The sequence below is a fragment of the Sorex araneus genome, chromosome 5, assembly GCF_027595985.1.
Source record: "Sorex araneus isolate mSorAra2 chromosome 5, mSorAra2.pri, whole genome shotgun sequence".
Lineage (NCBI taxonomy): Eukaryota > Metazoa > Chordata > Mammalia > Eulipotyphla > Soricidae > Sorex > Sorex araneus.
Window position 1 is genome coordinate 201,155,579 of NC_073306.1, and position 14,454 is coordinate 201,170,032.

The 14,454-nt window shown below is 46.1% G+C and overlaps 1 protein-coding gene across 1 annotated transcript in view; it reads left to right on the forward strand.

Moving 5' to 3' along the window:
* The window catches only part of FRAS1 (Fraser extracellular matrix complex subunit 1), a 523,736-nt gene that overhangs the window by 483,935 nt on the left and 25,347 nt on the right, over window positions 1-14,454 (forward strand). The window contains exons 64-68 of the mRNA XM_055139083.1: window positions 491-723; window positions 3,168-3,328; window positions 6,533-6,747; window positions 9,289-9,439; window positions 13,596-13,703. Coding sequence (XP_054995058.1) covers window positions 491-723; window positions 3,168-3,328; window positions 6,533-6,747; window positions 9,289-9,439; window positions 13,596-13,703 — 868 coding nt within the window. The remainder of the gene's footprint in view (window positions 1-490; window positions 724-3,167; window positions 3,329-6,532; window positions 6,748-9,288; window positions 9,440-13,595; window positions 13,704-14,454) is intronic.

The following is a 14,454-nucleotide window of genomic DNA, read 5'->3' on the forward strand; positions in this document are numbered from 1 at the left end:
AAGAGAGAATCTTTCCTTTGTATCCTTGTACTATAACCTCCACAAGAGTCACTTGGAGTCTTGCTGGAAGGGGAAAAGCTAGCTGAGTGGTCCTTCTGTTGTACCTAATGCAAAGAATAATACTGTCACTCGTGTCCAAGAGTCCACTCTGGACTCTTGCGAAGAGCACATCTGCCCACTTGTTCTTTGTCTCATTGACTCCCTCACTGCTCATGCCTCATTCCTAGTTTCTGGTAGAAAGTAAGTACTTATGTGGTAAAACGGAGGATGGATGCATGGATGGACACATGAATGGGTAGATGAATACATGCATGGATGGATGGAGAAATGGATGCCAGATGGTAGATGCATAGTGGTTAGGGTGAGAGGGTGGGTGGTCTTCACAGATTGCTTTTTTACTAATACCCTGTGTCATGCCACCCAGAATATACGGTGTCAGGAGCTAGACCAGCCATAGGCACATGCCCGAGCTTCTTTCTTCTCTCTGCAGGTCCTGGATAGCATTTATTTCAGCCGGAGGTTCCATGTGCGTTGCGTGGCAAAGGCTGTGGACAAGGTGGGCCACGTGGGGACCCCCTTAAGGAGCAACATCGTGACCATCGGCACAGACAGTGCCATCTGCCACACCCCAGTGGTGGCTGGGACAGCAAGAGGCTTCCAGGCTCAGTCCTTCATTGCGACCTTGAAATACCTGGACGTCAAACACAAGGAGCATCCCAACAGGTCAGGCCAGCATGTCCCACGGGGAGAGAAGGAGCGAATCTCTGTCTGTCCTTGTGTTTCCTACTGGGAACAGACCAATGAATGATGCCTCAATGAGGAATGAGTGATGAGTGCAAAAATAGTAAAACTCTCTTCTAAGTTCCCTCAAGAACTGGCCCGTTGCCTAACTTCCTAGCCTCATATTGTCATCTTCGCTAGCTTGCCCACCCACAGAGAATCACATAGTAACTTCTGCAGGATCTTGAGCCCTTTTAGGTGGTACGTCTCTGCCCAGTTGCTGCTGACTCGGGCCTTCACTGCCCCCTTCCACTCAGTGTACGCCAATCCCCTTCTTCTATACCTAGCTCATGTTCTCTCAAGAACTTTTTCATCTTCCTCTCCATTTTAACTTGGGAGGCCCCCAGGGCTTCCACTTCCTCCAGCACCCACATATGTATCTCCTGGAACGTATCACCCCTTGTTCTATCTGTACCCTAGAGAGCAGGGCCCATGATTTCCTTGTCTCCACCTTGCACAGTGTTTCTTGGCACCGTGTTGGTACTCACCAGATATCTAACCAGCCAACAAGTAACCATACAATATCAACTGTTTTGTGATTTATTCTTTTTTTTTTTTTGCTTTTTGGGTCACACCTGGCAATGCACAGGGGTTGTTCCTGGCTCTGCACTCAGGAATTACCCCTGGTGGTGCTCAGGGGACCATGTGGGATGCTGGAAATCAAAACCGGGTTGGCCGGGTGCAAGGCAAATGCCCTACCCGCTGTGCTATCTCTCCAGCCCCAGTGATTTATTCTTGTTTGGGGGTCCCAGCCAGCGGTGCTGAGGGCTGGGCCTGGCTCTGTGCTTCCTGTGCTTTGGGTACCACATGATGCTGTGGATGGTACCAGGCCTCCTGGGTGTGAGTGTGGCGCCAGCACTTCCTGCTATCTCTCCTGCCCTGCAGACTATACCATGCTGGGCAGGTGGGATTTTATTTCCTTCCTAAAATACCATGATTTTGATAAAAAGTGGATACTTCCAATTTCACGTAGTGGACAAAGAATTCATATCTATCATAAGTTTTCCTTCAGCCCCTTTGTGTTTATGTTGTGCTTTGATAAAAAAACTGAGTTTGGGTAAAAGGATTTATTTGCATGCAGAAAATAAGATTGGAATATGGAGCCAAAAATATGCAAATCCTCCTTTTTTCCTAACAGTCAAGTTCAGTTGTTTGAAAGCACAATGAGAGAAGCGCCCAGGACGGTACTGATCTCTTCCTAGTAAGAGCCATTCTCTTCATCGCCTGAGGTTCTGCATCGTCTTTGAAATATGCGCCTTTGCTCTGAGAGACAAGCTGTAAAAACCCTAAAGACCTCCTCAATAAACATGCTGAAAATTTAAGCTTGTCCAATGGAAAAAAAAAATGCAGCCCATAAGTACAGTTCTGTTCTGTGTTGCAGTCTTGGCCAATATTTATTAAGCTCATATTTTATTTAGAATTATATACTGCATGCTCTGGAGAAACAAAAGAAGTGAAGGAAATGGTCCTTGTCCTCATAGTGGGAGGCAAGATAAACAGAGCCTGAAAACATACGTGAAATAGGACCCGATATAAATAAGTTACAGAGTTTCTGCATCCAGGCTCCGGAGCACTGAGGGACGTAGATCAAGAGCGGACGCCGCAGAGCTGAGCGTCACGTCCAGCGCAAAGTGCTGCGGAAACTTGAAAGAGGAGAGGGAAAACCGTTTTCAGCTGGGGAAAGACCAGAGCAGTGGGATATAATTTTATTCTAAGAGTTTCCCCGGAAGCCTTGGAATTTAAAAAGCTCAGTGATTATTTTTAAGTACAAATACTTTATATATATATATGTGTGTGTGTGTGTGTGTGTGTGTGTGTGTGTGTGTGTGTGTGTGTGTGTGTGTGTGTGTAACTGGAAAGAGTTCAGTGGTTAGGATGCTTGCCTTGCATGCCGGCTGACCCAAGTTCGATCCCCAGCATCCCATATGGTCCTCCAAGCACCTCCTGAGGGCAGAGGCAGGAGTAACTCCTGAGCATCTCTGGGTGTAACTCTAAAACAAACCAAAGAAAAAAGCATTTTCCCTAATCCCTCTCCTGCAACTGTCACTGAACAAACTGGTCTCTCAACTCCAGCACACTCGGGAACAAAACTTCCAGGAAAAGCAGAAGAAAGCTTGTTAGGCAATTTGTGGTGATGCTATCATTTCTTATGTAGAAAAAATAAACAAAGCCGTGACTCTTGACGGTTCTTGGTTCTGACTAGATGGTGTCTCGAGGGCGAAGCAGCTCCGCCTGCACACCCATTCCCTCTTGTTCAGAGAGAAATCCTCCGTGGAAAGCTGCAAAACGTCTCCGCATTCGTTAGGGAAGACAGCCCCGTGCGCAGGCACTGTGCCGTGGTCCCGGCGTCTTGCAGACAGATAAGCCTTTCTGCCCTTTCCCTCTAGAATCCACATCTCGGTGCAGATCCCACACCAGGACGGGATGCTGCCGCTCATCTCCACCATGCCTCTGCACAACTTGCACTTCCTGCTGTCCGAGTCCATCTACAGGCACCAGCACGTCTGCTCCAATCTCGTCACCGCCCGGGACCTGCGGGGCATCTCAGGTGAGAGGAAGTTTTCTGCTGGTTCTTCTAGTTCTTTTCAGTGCCGTGGCCCTGAGGGAGGAGGCTACGTGAAGCCTGCACTTGCTGTTTTCTGGTCCTCACAATCCATATGATGAGTGACTTTTTCTCTTAGCAAGCAACTAAACATGGGCAACTCAGACAATGAAGTAAATAGGAAGAAACAAAGATTTTGGAATCCAAGGTCTCCAAGCCAAATGTATGTGTGTGTATATATAAGTATATATATTATATGTATATATACACACATATATACATATATACACATATATGTATATATACATACATATAGCACTGTAGCACTGTCGTCCTGTTGTACATCAATTTGCTCGAGCGGGCACCAGTAACATCTCTATTGTGAAACTTGTTGTTACTGTTTTTGGCATATTAAACACACCACGGGTAGCTTGCCAGGCTCTGCCATGTGGGCAGGATACTCTTGGTAGTTTGCCGGGCTCTCCGAGAGGGGCGGAGGAATCAAACCCGGGTTGGCCGTGTGCAAGGCAAATGCCCTACCTGCTGTGCTATCTCTCCAGTCCATACATACATATATGCATATATATGTGCACAAAATGTATATACTAAATAAATAAAACCTTCAAATGGAAAACAATTGACAATTGGTACCCACCAAGGAAAAGGTAGTGCATGGACATTTTTCAAGTACTTACCATGGTCACGTTTAATTCTTTTGTCCCATTTACTAAGCATGTTTGGACCCACACTCTAAAATCCATGATCGGGGTCAAAGAGATAGTACAGCATGTAAGAATCCTGTCTATTTACCATGCCGCTTGATGGGGTAAGGGGATAGGACAGGGAGGGGACCACGTCTATGATGGTGCTAAAAGGCATGAAGTGTCATCCATGAAGCCCTGTCAATAACAATACTGTAAATCACACTGTAAAAATGTGCATTAAAAAAAAGTCCTCTGTCAGAAGCGGACAGGTGGGTGGGAGGCAAATTGGTGGTGGCAGTGGGGGTAGGGGGAGATGTGGGGGTCCTTGGTGGAGGGAAGTAGGCACTGGTGAAGGGATTGGTGTTGAAACATTGCATACCTAAAACCCAATCGTGAAGAACTTTGTCATTTCGTGGTGACTAAATAAGAAATGTCATTAAGAAAGAGAAGCTCCTCTATGTCCATTTGCCTTAGCCACTGCGAAGGTAAGGAGCCTGCCGTGCATGCTGTTGATCCAGGTTCGATCCCTGGCACCACATATGATCCACTGATCACCACCAGGAGTGGTCCCTCAGTGCAGAGCCAGGCATGAGCCCTGAGCACAGCCAGGTGTGGTCCCAAACTGAAGAGAATAAATGAGAGATAAAAATAAGACCCATGATCACCACAGCTTTTGAAAGCTACCGTGTAGATGTTATGGGCCTGGGGCGGGTACTCCAGGAGGAAGAGAAGGGGAGATGGAGGTTGGGATGCTAAATGTTTACTAGAGAGCCACATCATTTAAAGGGCAAGAGAAGAGGCACGATTGGGCCGAGGAAGAACTGCAAAGCATCAACCACTGACTCTAGCGGTCTCTGGAAGAGAGCCCATCCTCCAGAGCAGGAGGGCCTTCCTGCTCTTGCCCGAGCAAGGACACACTCTGTAACAGCGCTGCCCTGCAGAGAACCCAGCACAGCAGCAGCTGACAGCTGAGGTCTGCATCTCTGCTCAGACATCCCACCTGCTCGGCGGCCCCGTCCGTTTTCCTCTACCTTAGCCACACACAATGCATGTGCATCTCCTCCCTCCGTCACTGATGAACCACCGAATGGTGTTTTTCAAGACAGGGGAGCCTTCATAAGCTCTTTCATATTCATTAGGCATCACTTGGGGGTCGCGATGGTCTTTATACAATAGAAATCGAGTGTAAATTATTTTGCAAATCATTGAGCTGCGCATGAAAGTTTAATTGTTTCGCAGGCAGTGCTAGGGAAGGCAACATGCCATGCTTGGGAGCTGAAGGTTTCACCTCTTCTTATTTAAACACAATTCGTTCACACACGTTCATTCGGATCCTAGAATTTGAGGAGCCAGGGCTGGGGGCTGATGTCAGACGTTTAAGAAATGTATCAACTCTTTCGGGCACACTACAGCTACTGTTAGTATTGCAAAAAACCTTCGCCCTAACATACTAAATCGCATCTATATTCCACTCTCTCTGCTGCTTAAAGGTCTCCCTTCATTTAGAACAGTTCACTTGCTTGGCAGCGTTAGATCCAGTAATTTTTGCCTGTAACCGGGGAGGTTTCGTCAAGCATCATTAGTGAGTTATTTACTCATTAACACAAAATTAGGACTTTTTCCCCAAGAGAGAAGAGACCACGGGAGGGAGGGGTAGAAATCAGATGTTTGATTGCGAACATTTTATAGAAGATTTTTTTTAATATCTCTCTTAACAAAATAATTCATCAGCAAAGTACCCACACAGCAAACCCATTGCCTCGAGAACTAATTGCAAAGGAGACACCCAGGTTCCCCAGGGGGATGGGCAAAACTGGGCTATATTTTCTTTATTTTGAGATCCCCAGACTCCTGAGCACTGGCTCCTTCGTGGATGGTACTGTTGGTTATTCTCTTCTTTCAAGTTCCTGCAGGCTCTCTGGGGAGTCCACGAGGCCAGGCTCTGTTTAACTCATGTCCACGGGCAGTATCTGAATTTCCCTGGCCATCTGCGGGGCGGGAACCCCACACGGCTACACAATTCATGGGTGGATTGTGGAGATCAAAACAACCACGAGATACCACCTCACACCACAGAGACTAGCACACATCCAAAAGAACAAAAGCAACTGCTGTTGGAGAGGATGTGGGGAGAAAGGGACCCTTCTACACTGCTGGTGGAAATGCCGACTTAGTTCAGCCCTTTTGGAAAACAATATGGACGATTCTCAAAAAATAAGATATTGAGCTCCCATTTGACCCAGCAATACCACTGCTGGGAATATATCCCAGAAAAGCCAAAAAGTATAGTCGAAATGACATCTGCACTTATATGTTCATCGCAGCACTGTTTACAATAGCCAGAATCTGGAAAAAACCCGAGTGCCCTAGAACAGATGACTGGTTGGAGTCAAAGCTCCATCCGCAGCAGGACACGGCCCCACACCCAGCCCTGTGGACGGGGACAGGCATCCAAGGCGAGCCCGGCAGGCCACTCACGGTTCCTTGTTCCTTCTGCCCCCTGCAGAGGCAGGATTTCTGGATGACCGGGTCTACGACAGCACCGCGCTCGGCCCTGGCTATGACCGCCCCTTCCAGTTTGACCCCAGCGTGCGCGAGTCGAAGTCCATCCAGCTCTACAAACACCTGAACCTGAAGAGCTGCGTGTGGACCTTTGACGCCTACTACGATATGACGGAGCTGATAGATGTCTGTGGGGGCTCTGTCACCGCCGATTTCCAGGTGGGTGCCCGGCTGGGCTCTGGGCCGCGGGCACTTGCGTGCCACATGGGATCTCACTTGTTTCCTGAGCCCTGTATGGAGCTCATTGGAACAGGTGCTTCTGGGAGTGAGCCAGCAGAGAAGGGGGGTGGTCTTCTCTCGGGGTTTTACACACAGAAGATCTCAGTGCAACCAGGGCTAGAGAGACCCCCTCCCATCCCTCACAAAGTCCTCGATTCTGTCATTTAAACATGAATGTGGGAAATGTTTTTTGTTGTTGTTGTTGCTTGTTTTTTGTTTTTTTTGTTTTTTGCTTTTTGGGTCACACCTGGCAATGCACAGGGGTTACTCCTGGCTCTGCACTCAGGAATCACCCCTGGCGGTGCTCAGGGGACCATATGGGATGCTGGAAATCGAACCCAGGTCAGCTGTTGCAAGGCAAATGCCTTACCTGTTGTACTATCGCTCCAGCCCTGAGAAAATTGTTTTAAAACACTTTGATGTTATATCTATTCCAAACCGAAAATATTTGCCAAAAATAAGAAACTTTTTGATAGGTCACTAACTGTTAGTGACAATGGGAGTTTTTAATAATAAGAAATCAGACTCATAGGAGGGAATTATTGATATCAGTGTAGGCTACTGTGTCCTCAAGGAAAAGGTGAGTCTCAAACACGTTTGTCTCATGTTGATCAGCTATCTCAAGGACTCAGAATCAGACTGCGGAGGGTTTTTATTTAAAATGAGCTTTGACCACATCTAGGGAGGGGATATGGGAGAGGCCTATTGAATTATTCTGGGAAATCTCTGATCAAAACTGGGTTGATTCTCTTGACAACACCCTTCTGCCAATTAACCCTTATTTTGTGTGCTCTACTGCCCCCTGCTGCCTAGAATGTTCAGGTTCTTCAGCATTCTTCGGTTTCTCTGGATTTCCGTGGTTGCATAAGCCCAAATTCAAGTCAGAAATGCAAAAGTAAATTATTGGCTTCTTTGCTCCCTCAAAAAAAGGTTAATATTCCCGGGTCTGGAATAATTAATAGTACAGAAGTTTGGGCACTTGCCTTGGGTTAATGATCCTTGGGCTAATGATCCCCAGGACCCCATATGGTGCCCCGAACCCTGCCAGGAGTAAGCCTAAGAACCCTCAGGTTCCCCCTATACCCCACAAATAAATAAAGATAAATAGATAAATAAATCTTAATACTAAATCCATTCCCCACTCACCCAGACATGGCATCAACGTGAAAGCTTCTAATCATAATTTACCTTTCCATCCATCTATTGCCCATTGAATAGTGAATTTTTTTTAAAGTTATTGAGCCAAATAAATATAAGTCAGAGGTTTTCTTTTGAAATATTAGCAATAAGAGGTCTGTATCAGAATACTGCTCCATAGTTGGAAGCCTGCCTCATGAGCTGGGGGTAAAGGCAGCTGGGATAGAGAAGGGGTCACTAAGTCAGTGATGGTTGGAGGGGTCACTCTGGATGGGAGGTGTGTGCTGAAAGTAGATAAAGGACCAAATGTGATGGCCTCTCAGTATCTGTATTGCAAGCCATAATACTTAAAAGTAGAGAGAGAGTATGGGGGGAAATTGTCTGCCATAGAGGCAGGGGGAGGGTTGGGAAGGAGGTGGGGGGATACTGGGGCCATTGGTGGTGGAGAATGTGCACTGGTGGAGGGATGGGTGTTTGATGACTGAAACTTAAACATGAAAGCTTTATAACTATCTCACGGTGATTCAATAAAAATCAATAAAATAAAATAAAAACCTGCCCCAGAAAACAAACCAAAAAAGGTTCATAAGCAAAAACATAGTAATATAACACCAATAAAATAATATGAACTTCAAGGAAAAAATGAGGTCTGTACCCTGAAGAATGATGCCTTTTTAAAATTATATCAGCAAACCGTTCTATGAGCTGGGAACCCTCCAGCCCTCCAAATACTGACAACTCTGAGCGGAATGTGAGTAAGTTTCCAAGATACAGTGACCTAATCCCATGGTCTCGGGGACTCCAGCGTCCTAGTTAGCTGAACGTTTGTACCCAGGACCTGTATCAACACCTGCTCCCGGCTAGAGCTGATTCCGACTCTCCCAGTGGCCCCAAGACAGACCCATCGGTGAGGGATTCTATGCCTAGGGCGGGTCCCATGTTCGCTGGGCGCCTCCTCTGGGAAAGGCGTGAAGCTTTACAGTCTCAGTGAAGGCAGAACTGCTTCAAGGCATCCTCAGGGTCGTTCAAGCGACCCTCAGAAAGCCTCGCCAGGTCAGCCCATCTCACAAAGCATCTCAGCCGCTCCTATCTTGCTATTTCTCTTTTTCGTTGCTATAGCTCCTTCACTGCATAGAAAACTCCACAAAGAACCTAAAGGCAATTATGTGTGGTGCCTGAGGGAGGGTCCCCGGGGCTGAGGGTCCCCGTGTCCAACACAGTCATGAACCCTTGATTCACAGTTACTGACTGAATGAGTGAAATTTGAACCCAGCTGTGCTGGTTAGATGCTGTTTCATCCCGAGGGAAGAAATAACCCTCTCTGGGCACGCTGTTGCTTGGCAGGTGCGAGATTCAGCCCAGTCCTTCCTGACGGTGCACGTGCCCCTGTATGTGTCCTACATCTACGTGACGGCCCCCAGGGGCTGGGCTTCCTTGGAGCACCACACAGAGATGGAGTTCTCCTTCTTCTATGACACGGTTCTCTGGAGAACAGGTAAGAGATCTACGGTGTTCCTGTCCCCCCACCCCGTACCCGTAAGCTCAAATCGGATTAAAATAAAAATTAGGTGGTGGCTTGTCACAGTGGCTGCCTTCGTCTTGTGCCATGCATGCACCCAAAAGAAAGCCACCTCTGGTGGGAATGACGACTAGCTCAGCCCTTTTGGAAAACAATATGGACGATTCTCAAAAAACTAGAGGTTGAGCTCCCATTTGACCCAGCAATACCACTGCTGGGAATATATCCCAGAGGAGCAAAAAAGTATAGTCGAAATGACATCTGCACTTATATGTTCATTGCAGCACTGTTTGCAATAGCCAGAATCTGGAAAAAACCCGAGTGCCCTAGAACAGATGACTGGTTGAAGAAACTTTGGTACATCTATACAATGGAATACTATGCAGCTGTTAGAAAAAATGAGGTCATGACGTTTGCATATAAGTGGATCAGCATGGAAAGTATCATGCTAAGTGAAATGAGTCAGAAAGAGAGAGAGAGACATAGAAAGATTGCACTCATCTGTGGAATATAGAATAATAGACTAGGAGTCTAACACCCAAGAATAGTAGAAATAAGTACTAGGAGGTTGACTCCATGGCTTGGAGGCTGGTCTCTCATTCTGGGTAACTCAGGGAAGGGACCACCAAGTAAAATGTGGTCGGAGGTCATGCGGGGGAGGGGTGGCGCATGCCGAATATAGACTAGAGAATGAACACAATGGCCACTCAACACCTTTATTGCAAACCACAACACCTAATCAGAGAGAGAGAACAAAAGGGAATGCCCTGCCACAGTGGCAGGGTGGGGTGGGGGGAGACGGGACTGGGGAGGGTGGGAGGGATGCTGGGTTTACTGGTGGTGGAGAATGGGCACTGGTGAAGGGATGGGTTCCAGAACTTTGTATGGGGGAAACAGAGCACAAAAAAGTATAAATCTATAACTGTACCCTCACGGTGATTCACTAATTAAAAATTTAAAAAAATAAATTAAACAAACAAACAAAAAAAAACCAAAAGAAAGCCACCTCAGGTCTGCAAAGATGCGATTCTGGGAAAAGGATCACACCATGCATGTGGGTGCCATGATGCCTGCAGGGATGCAGAAGGCAGTCCAGATCACCGGGGGTCTAGGACAGAAGGTGGCCAGTTAGATGGCTCCTGTGCTTCCCGGTAGGGACCAGAATATAGATTCTCTAGGGATAATTATTTCCTCCTAGTTAAAATTGGTGAAGCGCTAGTGCAAGGGTTAAGGTCCTCGCCTTGCATGCAGCTGACCCTGGTTCAGTTCCTGACACTGAGTGCAGTTTCCCAAGTACCGCCAGGTCTGCTCTGGGGCTATGAGATGGCTCAGCAATGGACCAGTGGAACACTTGTCTTGCATGTGTGATCCCTGGCACTGCAAAATTTTTTACTAAATGGTGTGATTCATGTTGTGTAAGGTGCAAGAGGTCTTCGAGTCAGATCCCGGGAAATGGAAAAATGTGCCCATGGCAAGGATGCTCGGTTGGTTCTTTGGCCTGGTGTTTGCCCTTTTGTTTCAGTCTTCAGTGTAAGGATTTTAATTCTACTGTTTCATTCCAGGATGCATTGCTGTTCTTTTTTAAACAATTAGAGTAACAGTGCGAGGGCTGAAGCATTAACACAATGGGTAGGCGCTTGTTTTGCACAGGGATGACCCGGTTCACTCCCCAACACTCAGCATGGGCCCCTGAGCCCACCAGGAGTGATCCCTGAGCACAGAGCCAGGAGTAAGCCCTGACCACCGCCAACAATGGCTAAAAAAATCTAATTCCACCTTTTGCTACAAATTTGTCCCTTTTACCTGATCCACCCACTTCCTCAACTCCCCTTCCTTCTGATTACCACTAACTGATATTATAGTCTAAAAGTTCTTTTTTGTTTCATTTAGTATATCAACATGTTTATTTTTCTCTATGTGCTATTTGTGAGGAAAATCATAGCTGTTTGTCTCTCTTCATCTGACTTATGTCAATGAACATGAGACCTTCAAAGTCCATCCAAATTTTGCATCTGGCACTGACAGAGTTTCTAGAATGCTCCTCGAGCCCCCATTCCCCACACACCCCTTTGTCTCCGTTGGTGCTGTGAGAGGGGGCCCCCACGGTGGCGGATTTGGTGTCAGTCCCTCAGCTGATGCCACTTCCTGTGTGCCCCACCTCCTCCACCACCCCTTAGAGATCCTAATTTTGTTCCCTCCATTCACTCCAGTGGGTCTTAGTTGCTTCTTTTCCCTTTTTCATTTCCATGTACTTTACACATTGCCCCAAACTCACATCTCTTTGCTGCTCCTTCTTCCGCTTTTCTGCTGTAACAGTGATTTACTTGATCTGAAGCGAAGGTTCTAAAAGGCTGTCAGAGAGCCAGAAGCCACTTATCTTGCCAGCAGCTGACCCCTGTTCAATTCCCTGGCGCATCTTCGGTCCCCTGGACGGAAAGCCAGGAGGAGCCCTGGGCACAACTTGGGTGTGACAAAGAACCAATCTATCTATCAATAAAATGGTAACAGTTTTCTATACGGAGGGCCTCATTTCTCATAATATAAAATAAGATGCTTTCTTATATAAATGGCTTAAGCTCACATTATTTATTCATTTTTGTATTCCTCGTAGGAAGATAATCTCAAAGTTTTCTACTCTGTGTCTGGCCTTGGAGCTTTAGAAGGTTTTGTTCATTTTATTTTTACGCCACCTGTGGGGATCCCTTCATTTATTGATACTGAATTTACTGGATGCTGTGGCTGCAGTTGCCCTGATTAAAGCCGCAGTCTGCTCTGCTGTATTTATCTGACTTTTTACAAGCTAACTTCACTCTCCTCTGGCTTGGATACTAAATGCAGCCACCAAGGCTTTTTGTTTATGCTTCTATTAAGTCCTGAGAGGTGTCCTGGTAGGAGAAGAAAACACAGTATGAAGTAAAGGTGTTGAAATCACTTTCTGATATAAAAATTGACAGTAAGAAGCATTTGGGAAGGGGAATTTCCCAAGCGGTGTTCGGGGACCACGGGGTCCATACCAGTTAATACTGGTTAATACGGGTTAATACCCATATTAAGGGGGCCACAGTGCTGGGGGTGAAAATCGGGTCACACAGGTCACACAGACCTGTGGGCCTGAGCTGTCTCAGACCCTGCCTGAGACTTTTTGTTTTTCGGCCTGGGGATCTGGGCACAGGGCCTTGGGCCACACCTGCAGTGCTCAGGGGCGACTCCTTGGCCCTGTCTGCGTAGTCCTTGGCTCTCTCTTTAGGAGCCACTCCTGGTGGGGCTTGGAGGACCATATGTGGTGCCAGTGATCAAACCAGGGTCAGCTGCATGCGTAGCAAGCAGACTAAGTGTAACCCTGCACTGTCTCTCTGGCATACAAAATTTTTGAGTGATTTTTTTTGTTTTTGTTTTTTGGGTCACATGGGCAATGCTCACGGGTTAGTCCTGGCTCTGCACTCAGGAGTCACTCCTGGCGTTGCTCGGGGGACCAGATGGGATGGCGGGGACCAAACCCGGGTTGTCCATGTGCAAGGCAAATACCCTACCTGCTGGACTATTACTGCGGCCCCATGATTTTTAACTATAAATCTGTACTAAGTGGGACACACAGGGATACAAGGTTATGTCAAGGAAGATGGAACTGTGACAAAGAACTAAGTTGAGTTGAACTGACATGCAATGTGATTAGCCCATATCTCTAAATAGCCTCTGTGTTCATATGGTTACATAAATCTTTCTCAGATTGCGTTCAAGCAAACATGCAGATTAGGGTAACACTCATTGCTTCTCATGTATAGGGTCCTGGGTGCAGCCCTAGCACCCTCCAAATTTTTTTTTAATGTTTAGATGTTATTTTGATGTTTTGTTTGTTTGACTTTTAAGGGTTTTGGTCTATACCCAGTGATGCTTAATGATTAGTCCTGGCTCTGTGCTCAGGAATTACTCCCGGCAAGTTTGGGCAACCATTTGGGGTCCTGGGGATAAAACCCAGGTGGCCGTGTGCAAGGCAAATGCCCTATTCACAGTGCTCTCTCTCCAGTGTCATTTTAAGAAGTACCTGGAGTAACTCACTCCAGGTGTAGTGTGTAGCTACGTAGGTGTAGACCTCTTTGCCTGATGTGGACGTTTGGTTTGTGGTCCCCTGCAGGAATCCAGACAGACAGTGTGCTGTCTGCAAGGCTTCAGATCATCAGGATCTACATTCGAGAGGATGGCCGGCTTGTCATCGAATTCAAAACCCACGCCAAATTCAGAGGTAATGCCAATGTTATTTTCCCCAAAGGTTTTTATTAAAAATATGACAATTATCAAAAGAAGTCTAAGTAATAGAACAATGAAAAGCAAAGTCAAAGTTAATTTTTGGTATATATGCACACGCATACCCAGTATTTGGGGATTATTTAAAAGCAAGTTGCATCTTTGTGTTACTTGAAATACTTATGTAGACATTCTTTTGGGGAAAAAAGACATTTTCTTATATATCACAAACACACAATCATACCCAAGATTTTAACACTAAGGCAATTAAATCCAGCCTCTATTCTTATTTCTTACAAATGACTTTTATATTTTTTATAATTGCATACATTTATTTTTATCAGTTTATATTAAAGGAGGTGGGTCCATGATTGATTGTTATACCTAGTATTTTCAAATCTAGAATAGTCTACCTACTTTCATGTATTTGAGACATTATATTACAACAGTTTTAAAGAGTAGGGGTGTCTTGCTGGAGGATTTTACATATTTATTGAGGTTTCCAATTGTTCCTTCCATCAGGGACTTGAGTAGCCCTAAGTGAGATTTATTTGATCCAAAATTGATATTTTTATTTGTAAACTGCGAGATGATATATTTCTAAAAAACACGTTGGCTATAAAATGCAAGGCATATGTGATGTTCATTGTCACCTACTGACTCCTGAAATTGTGACTGTACTCATTGGCACCCTTTCCACGAGGTATATTTCTATGATTTCTAAGCATATTTGACCACAGTGAGCCCTG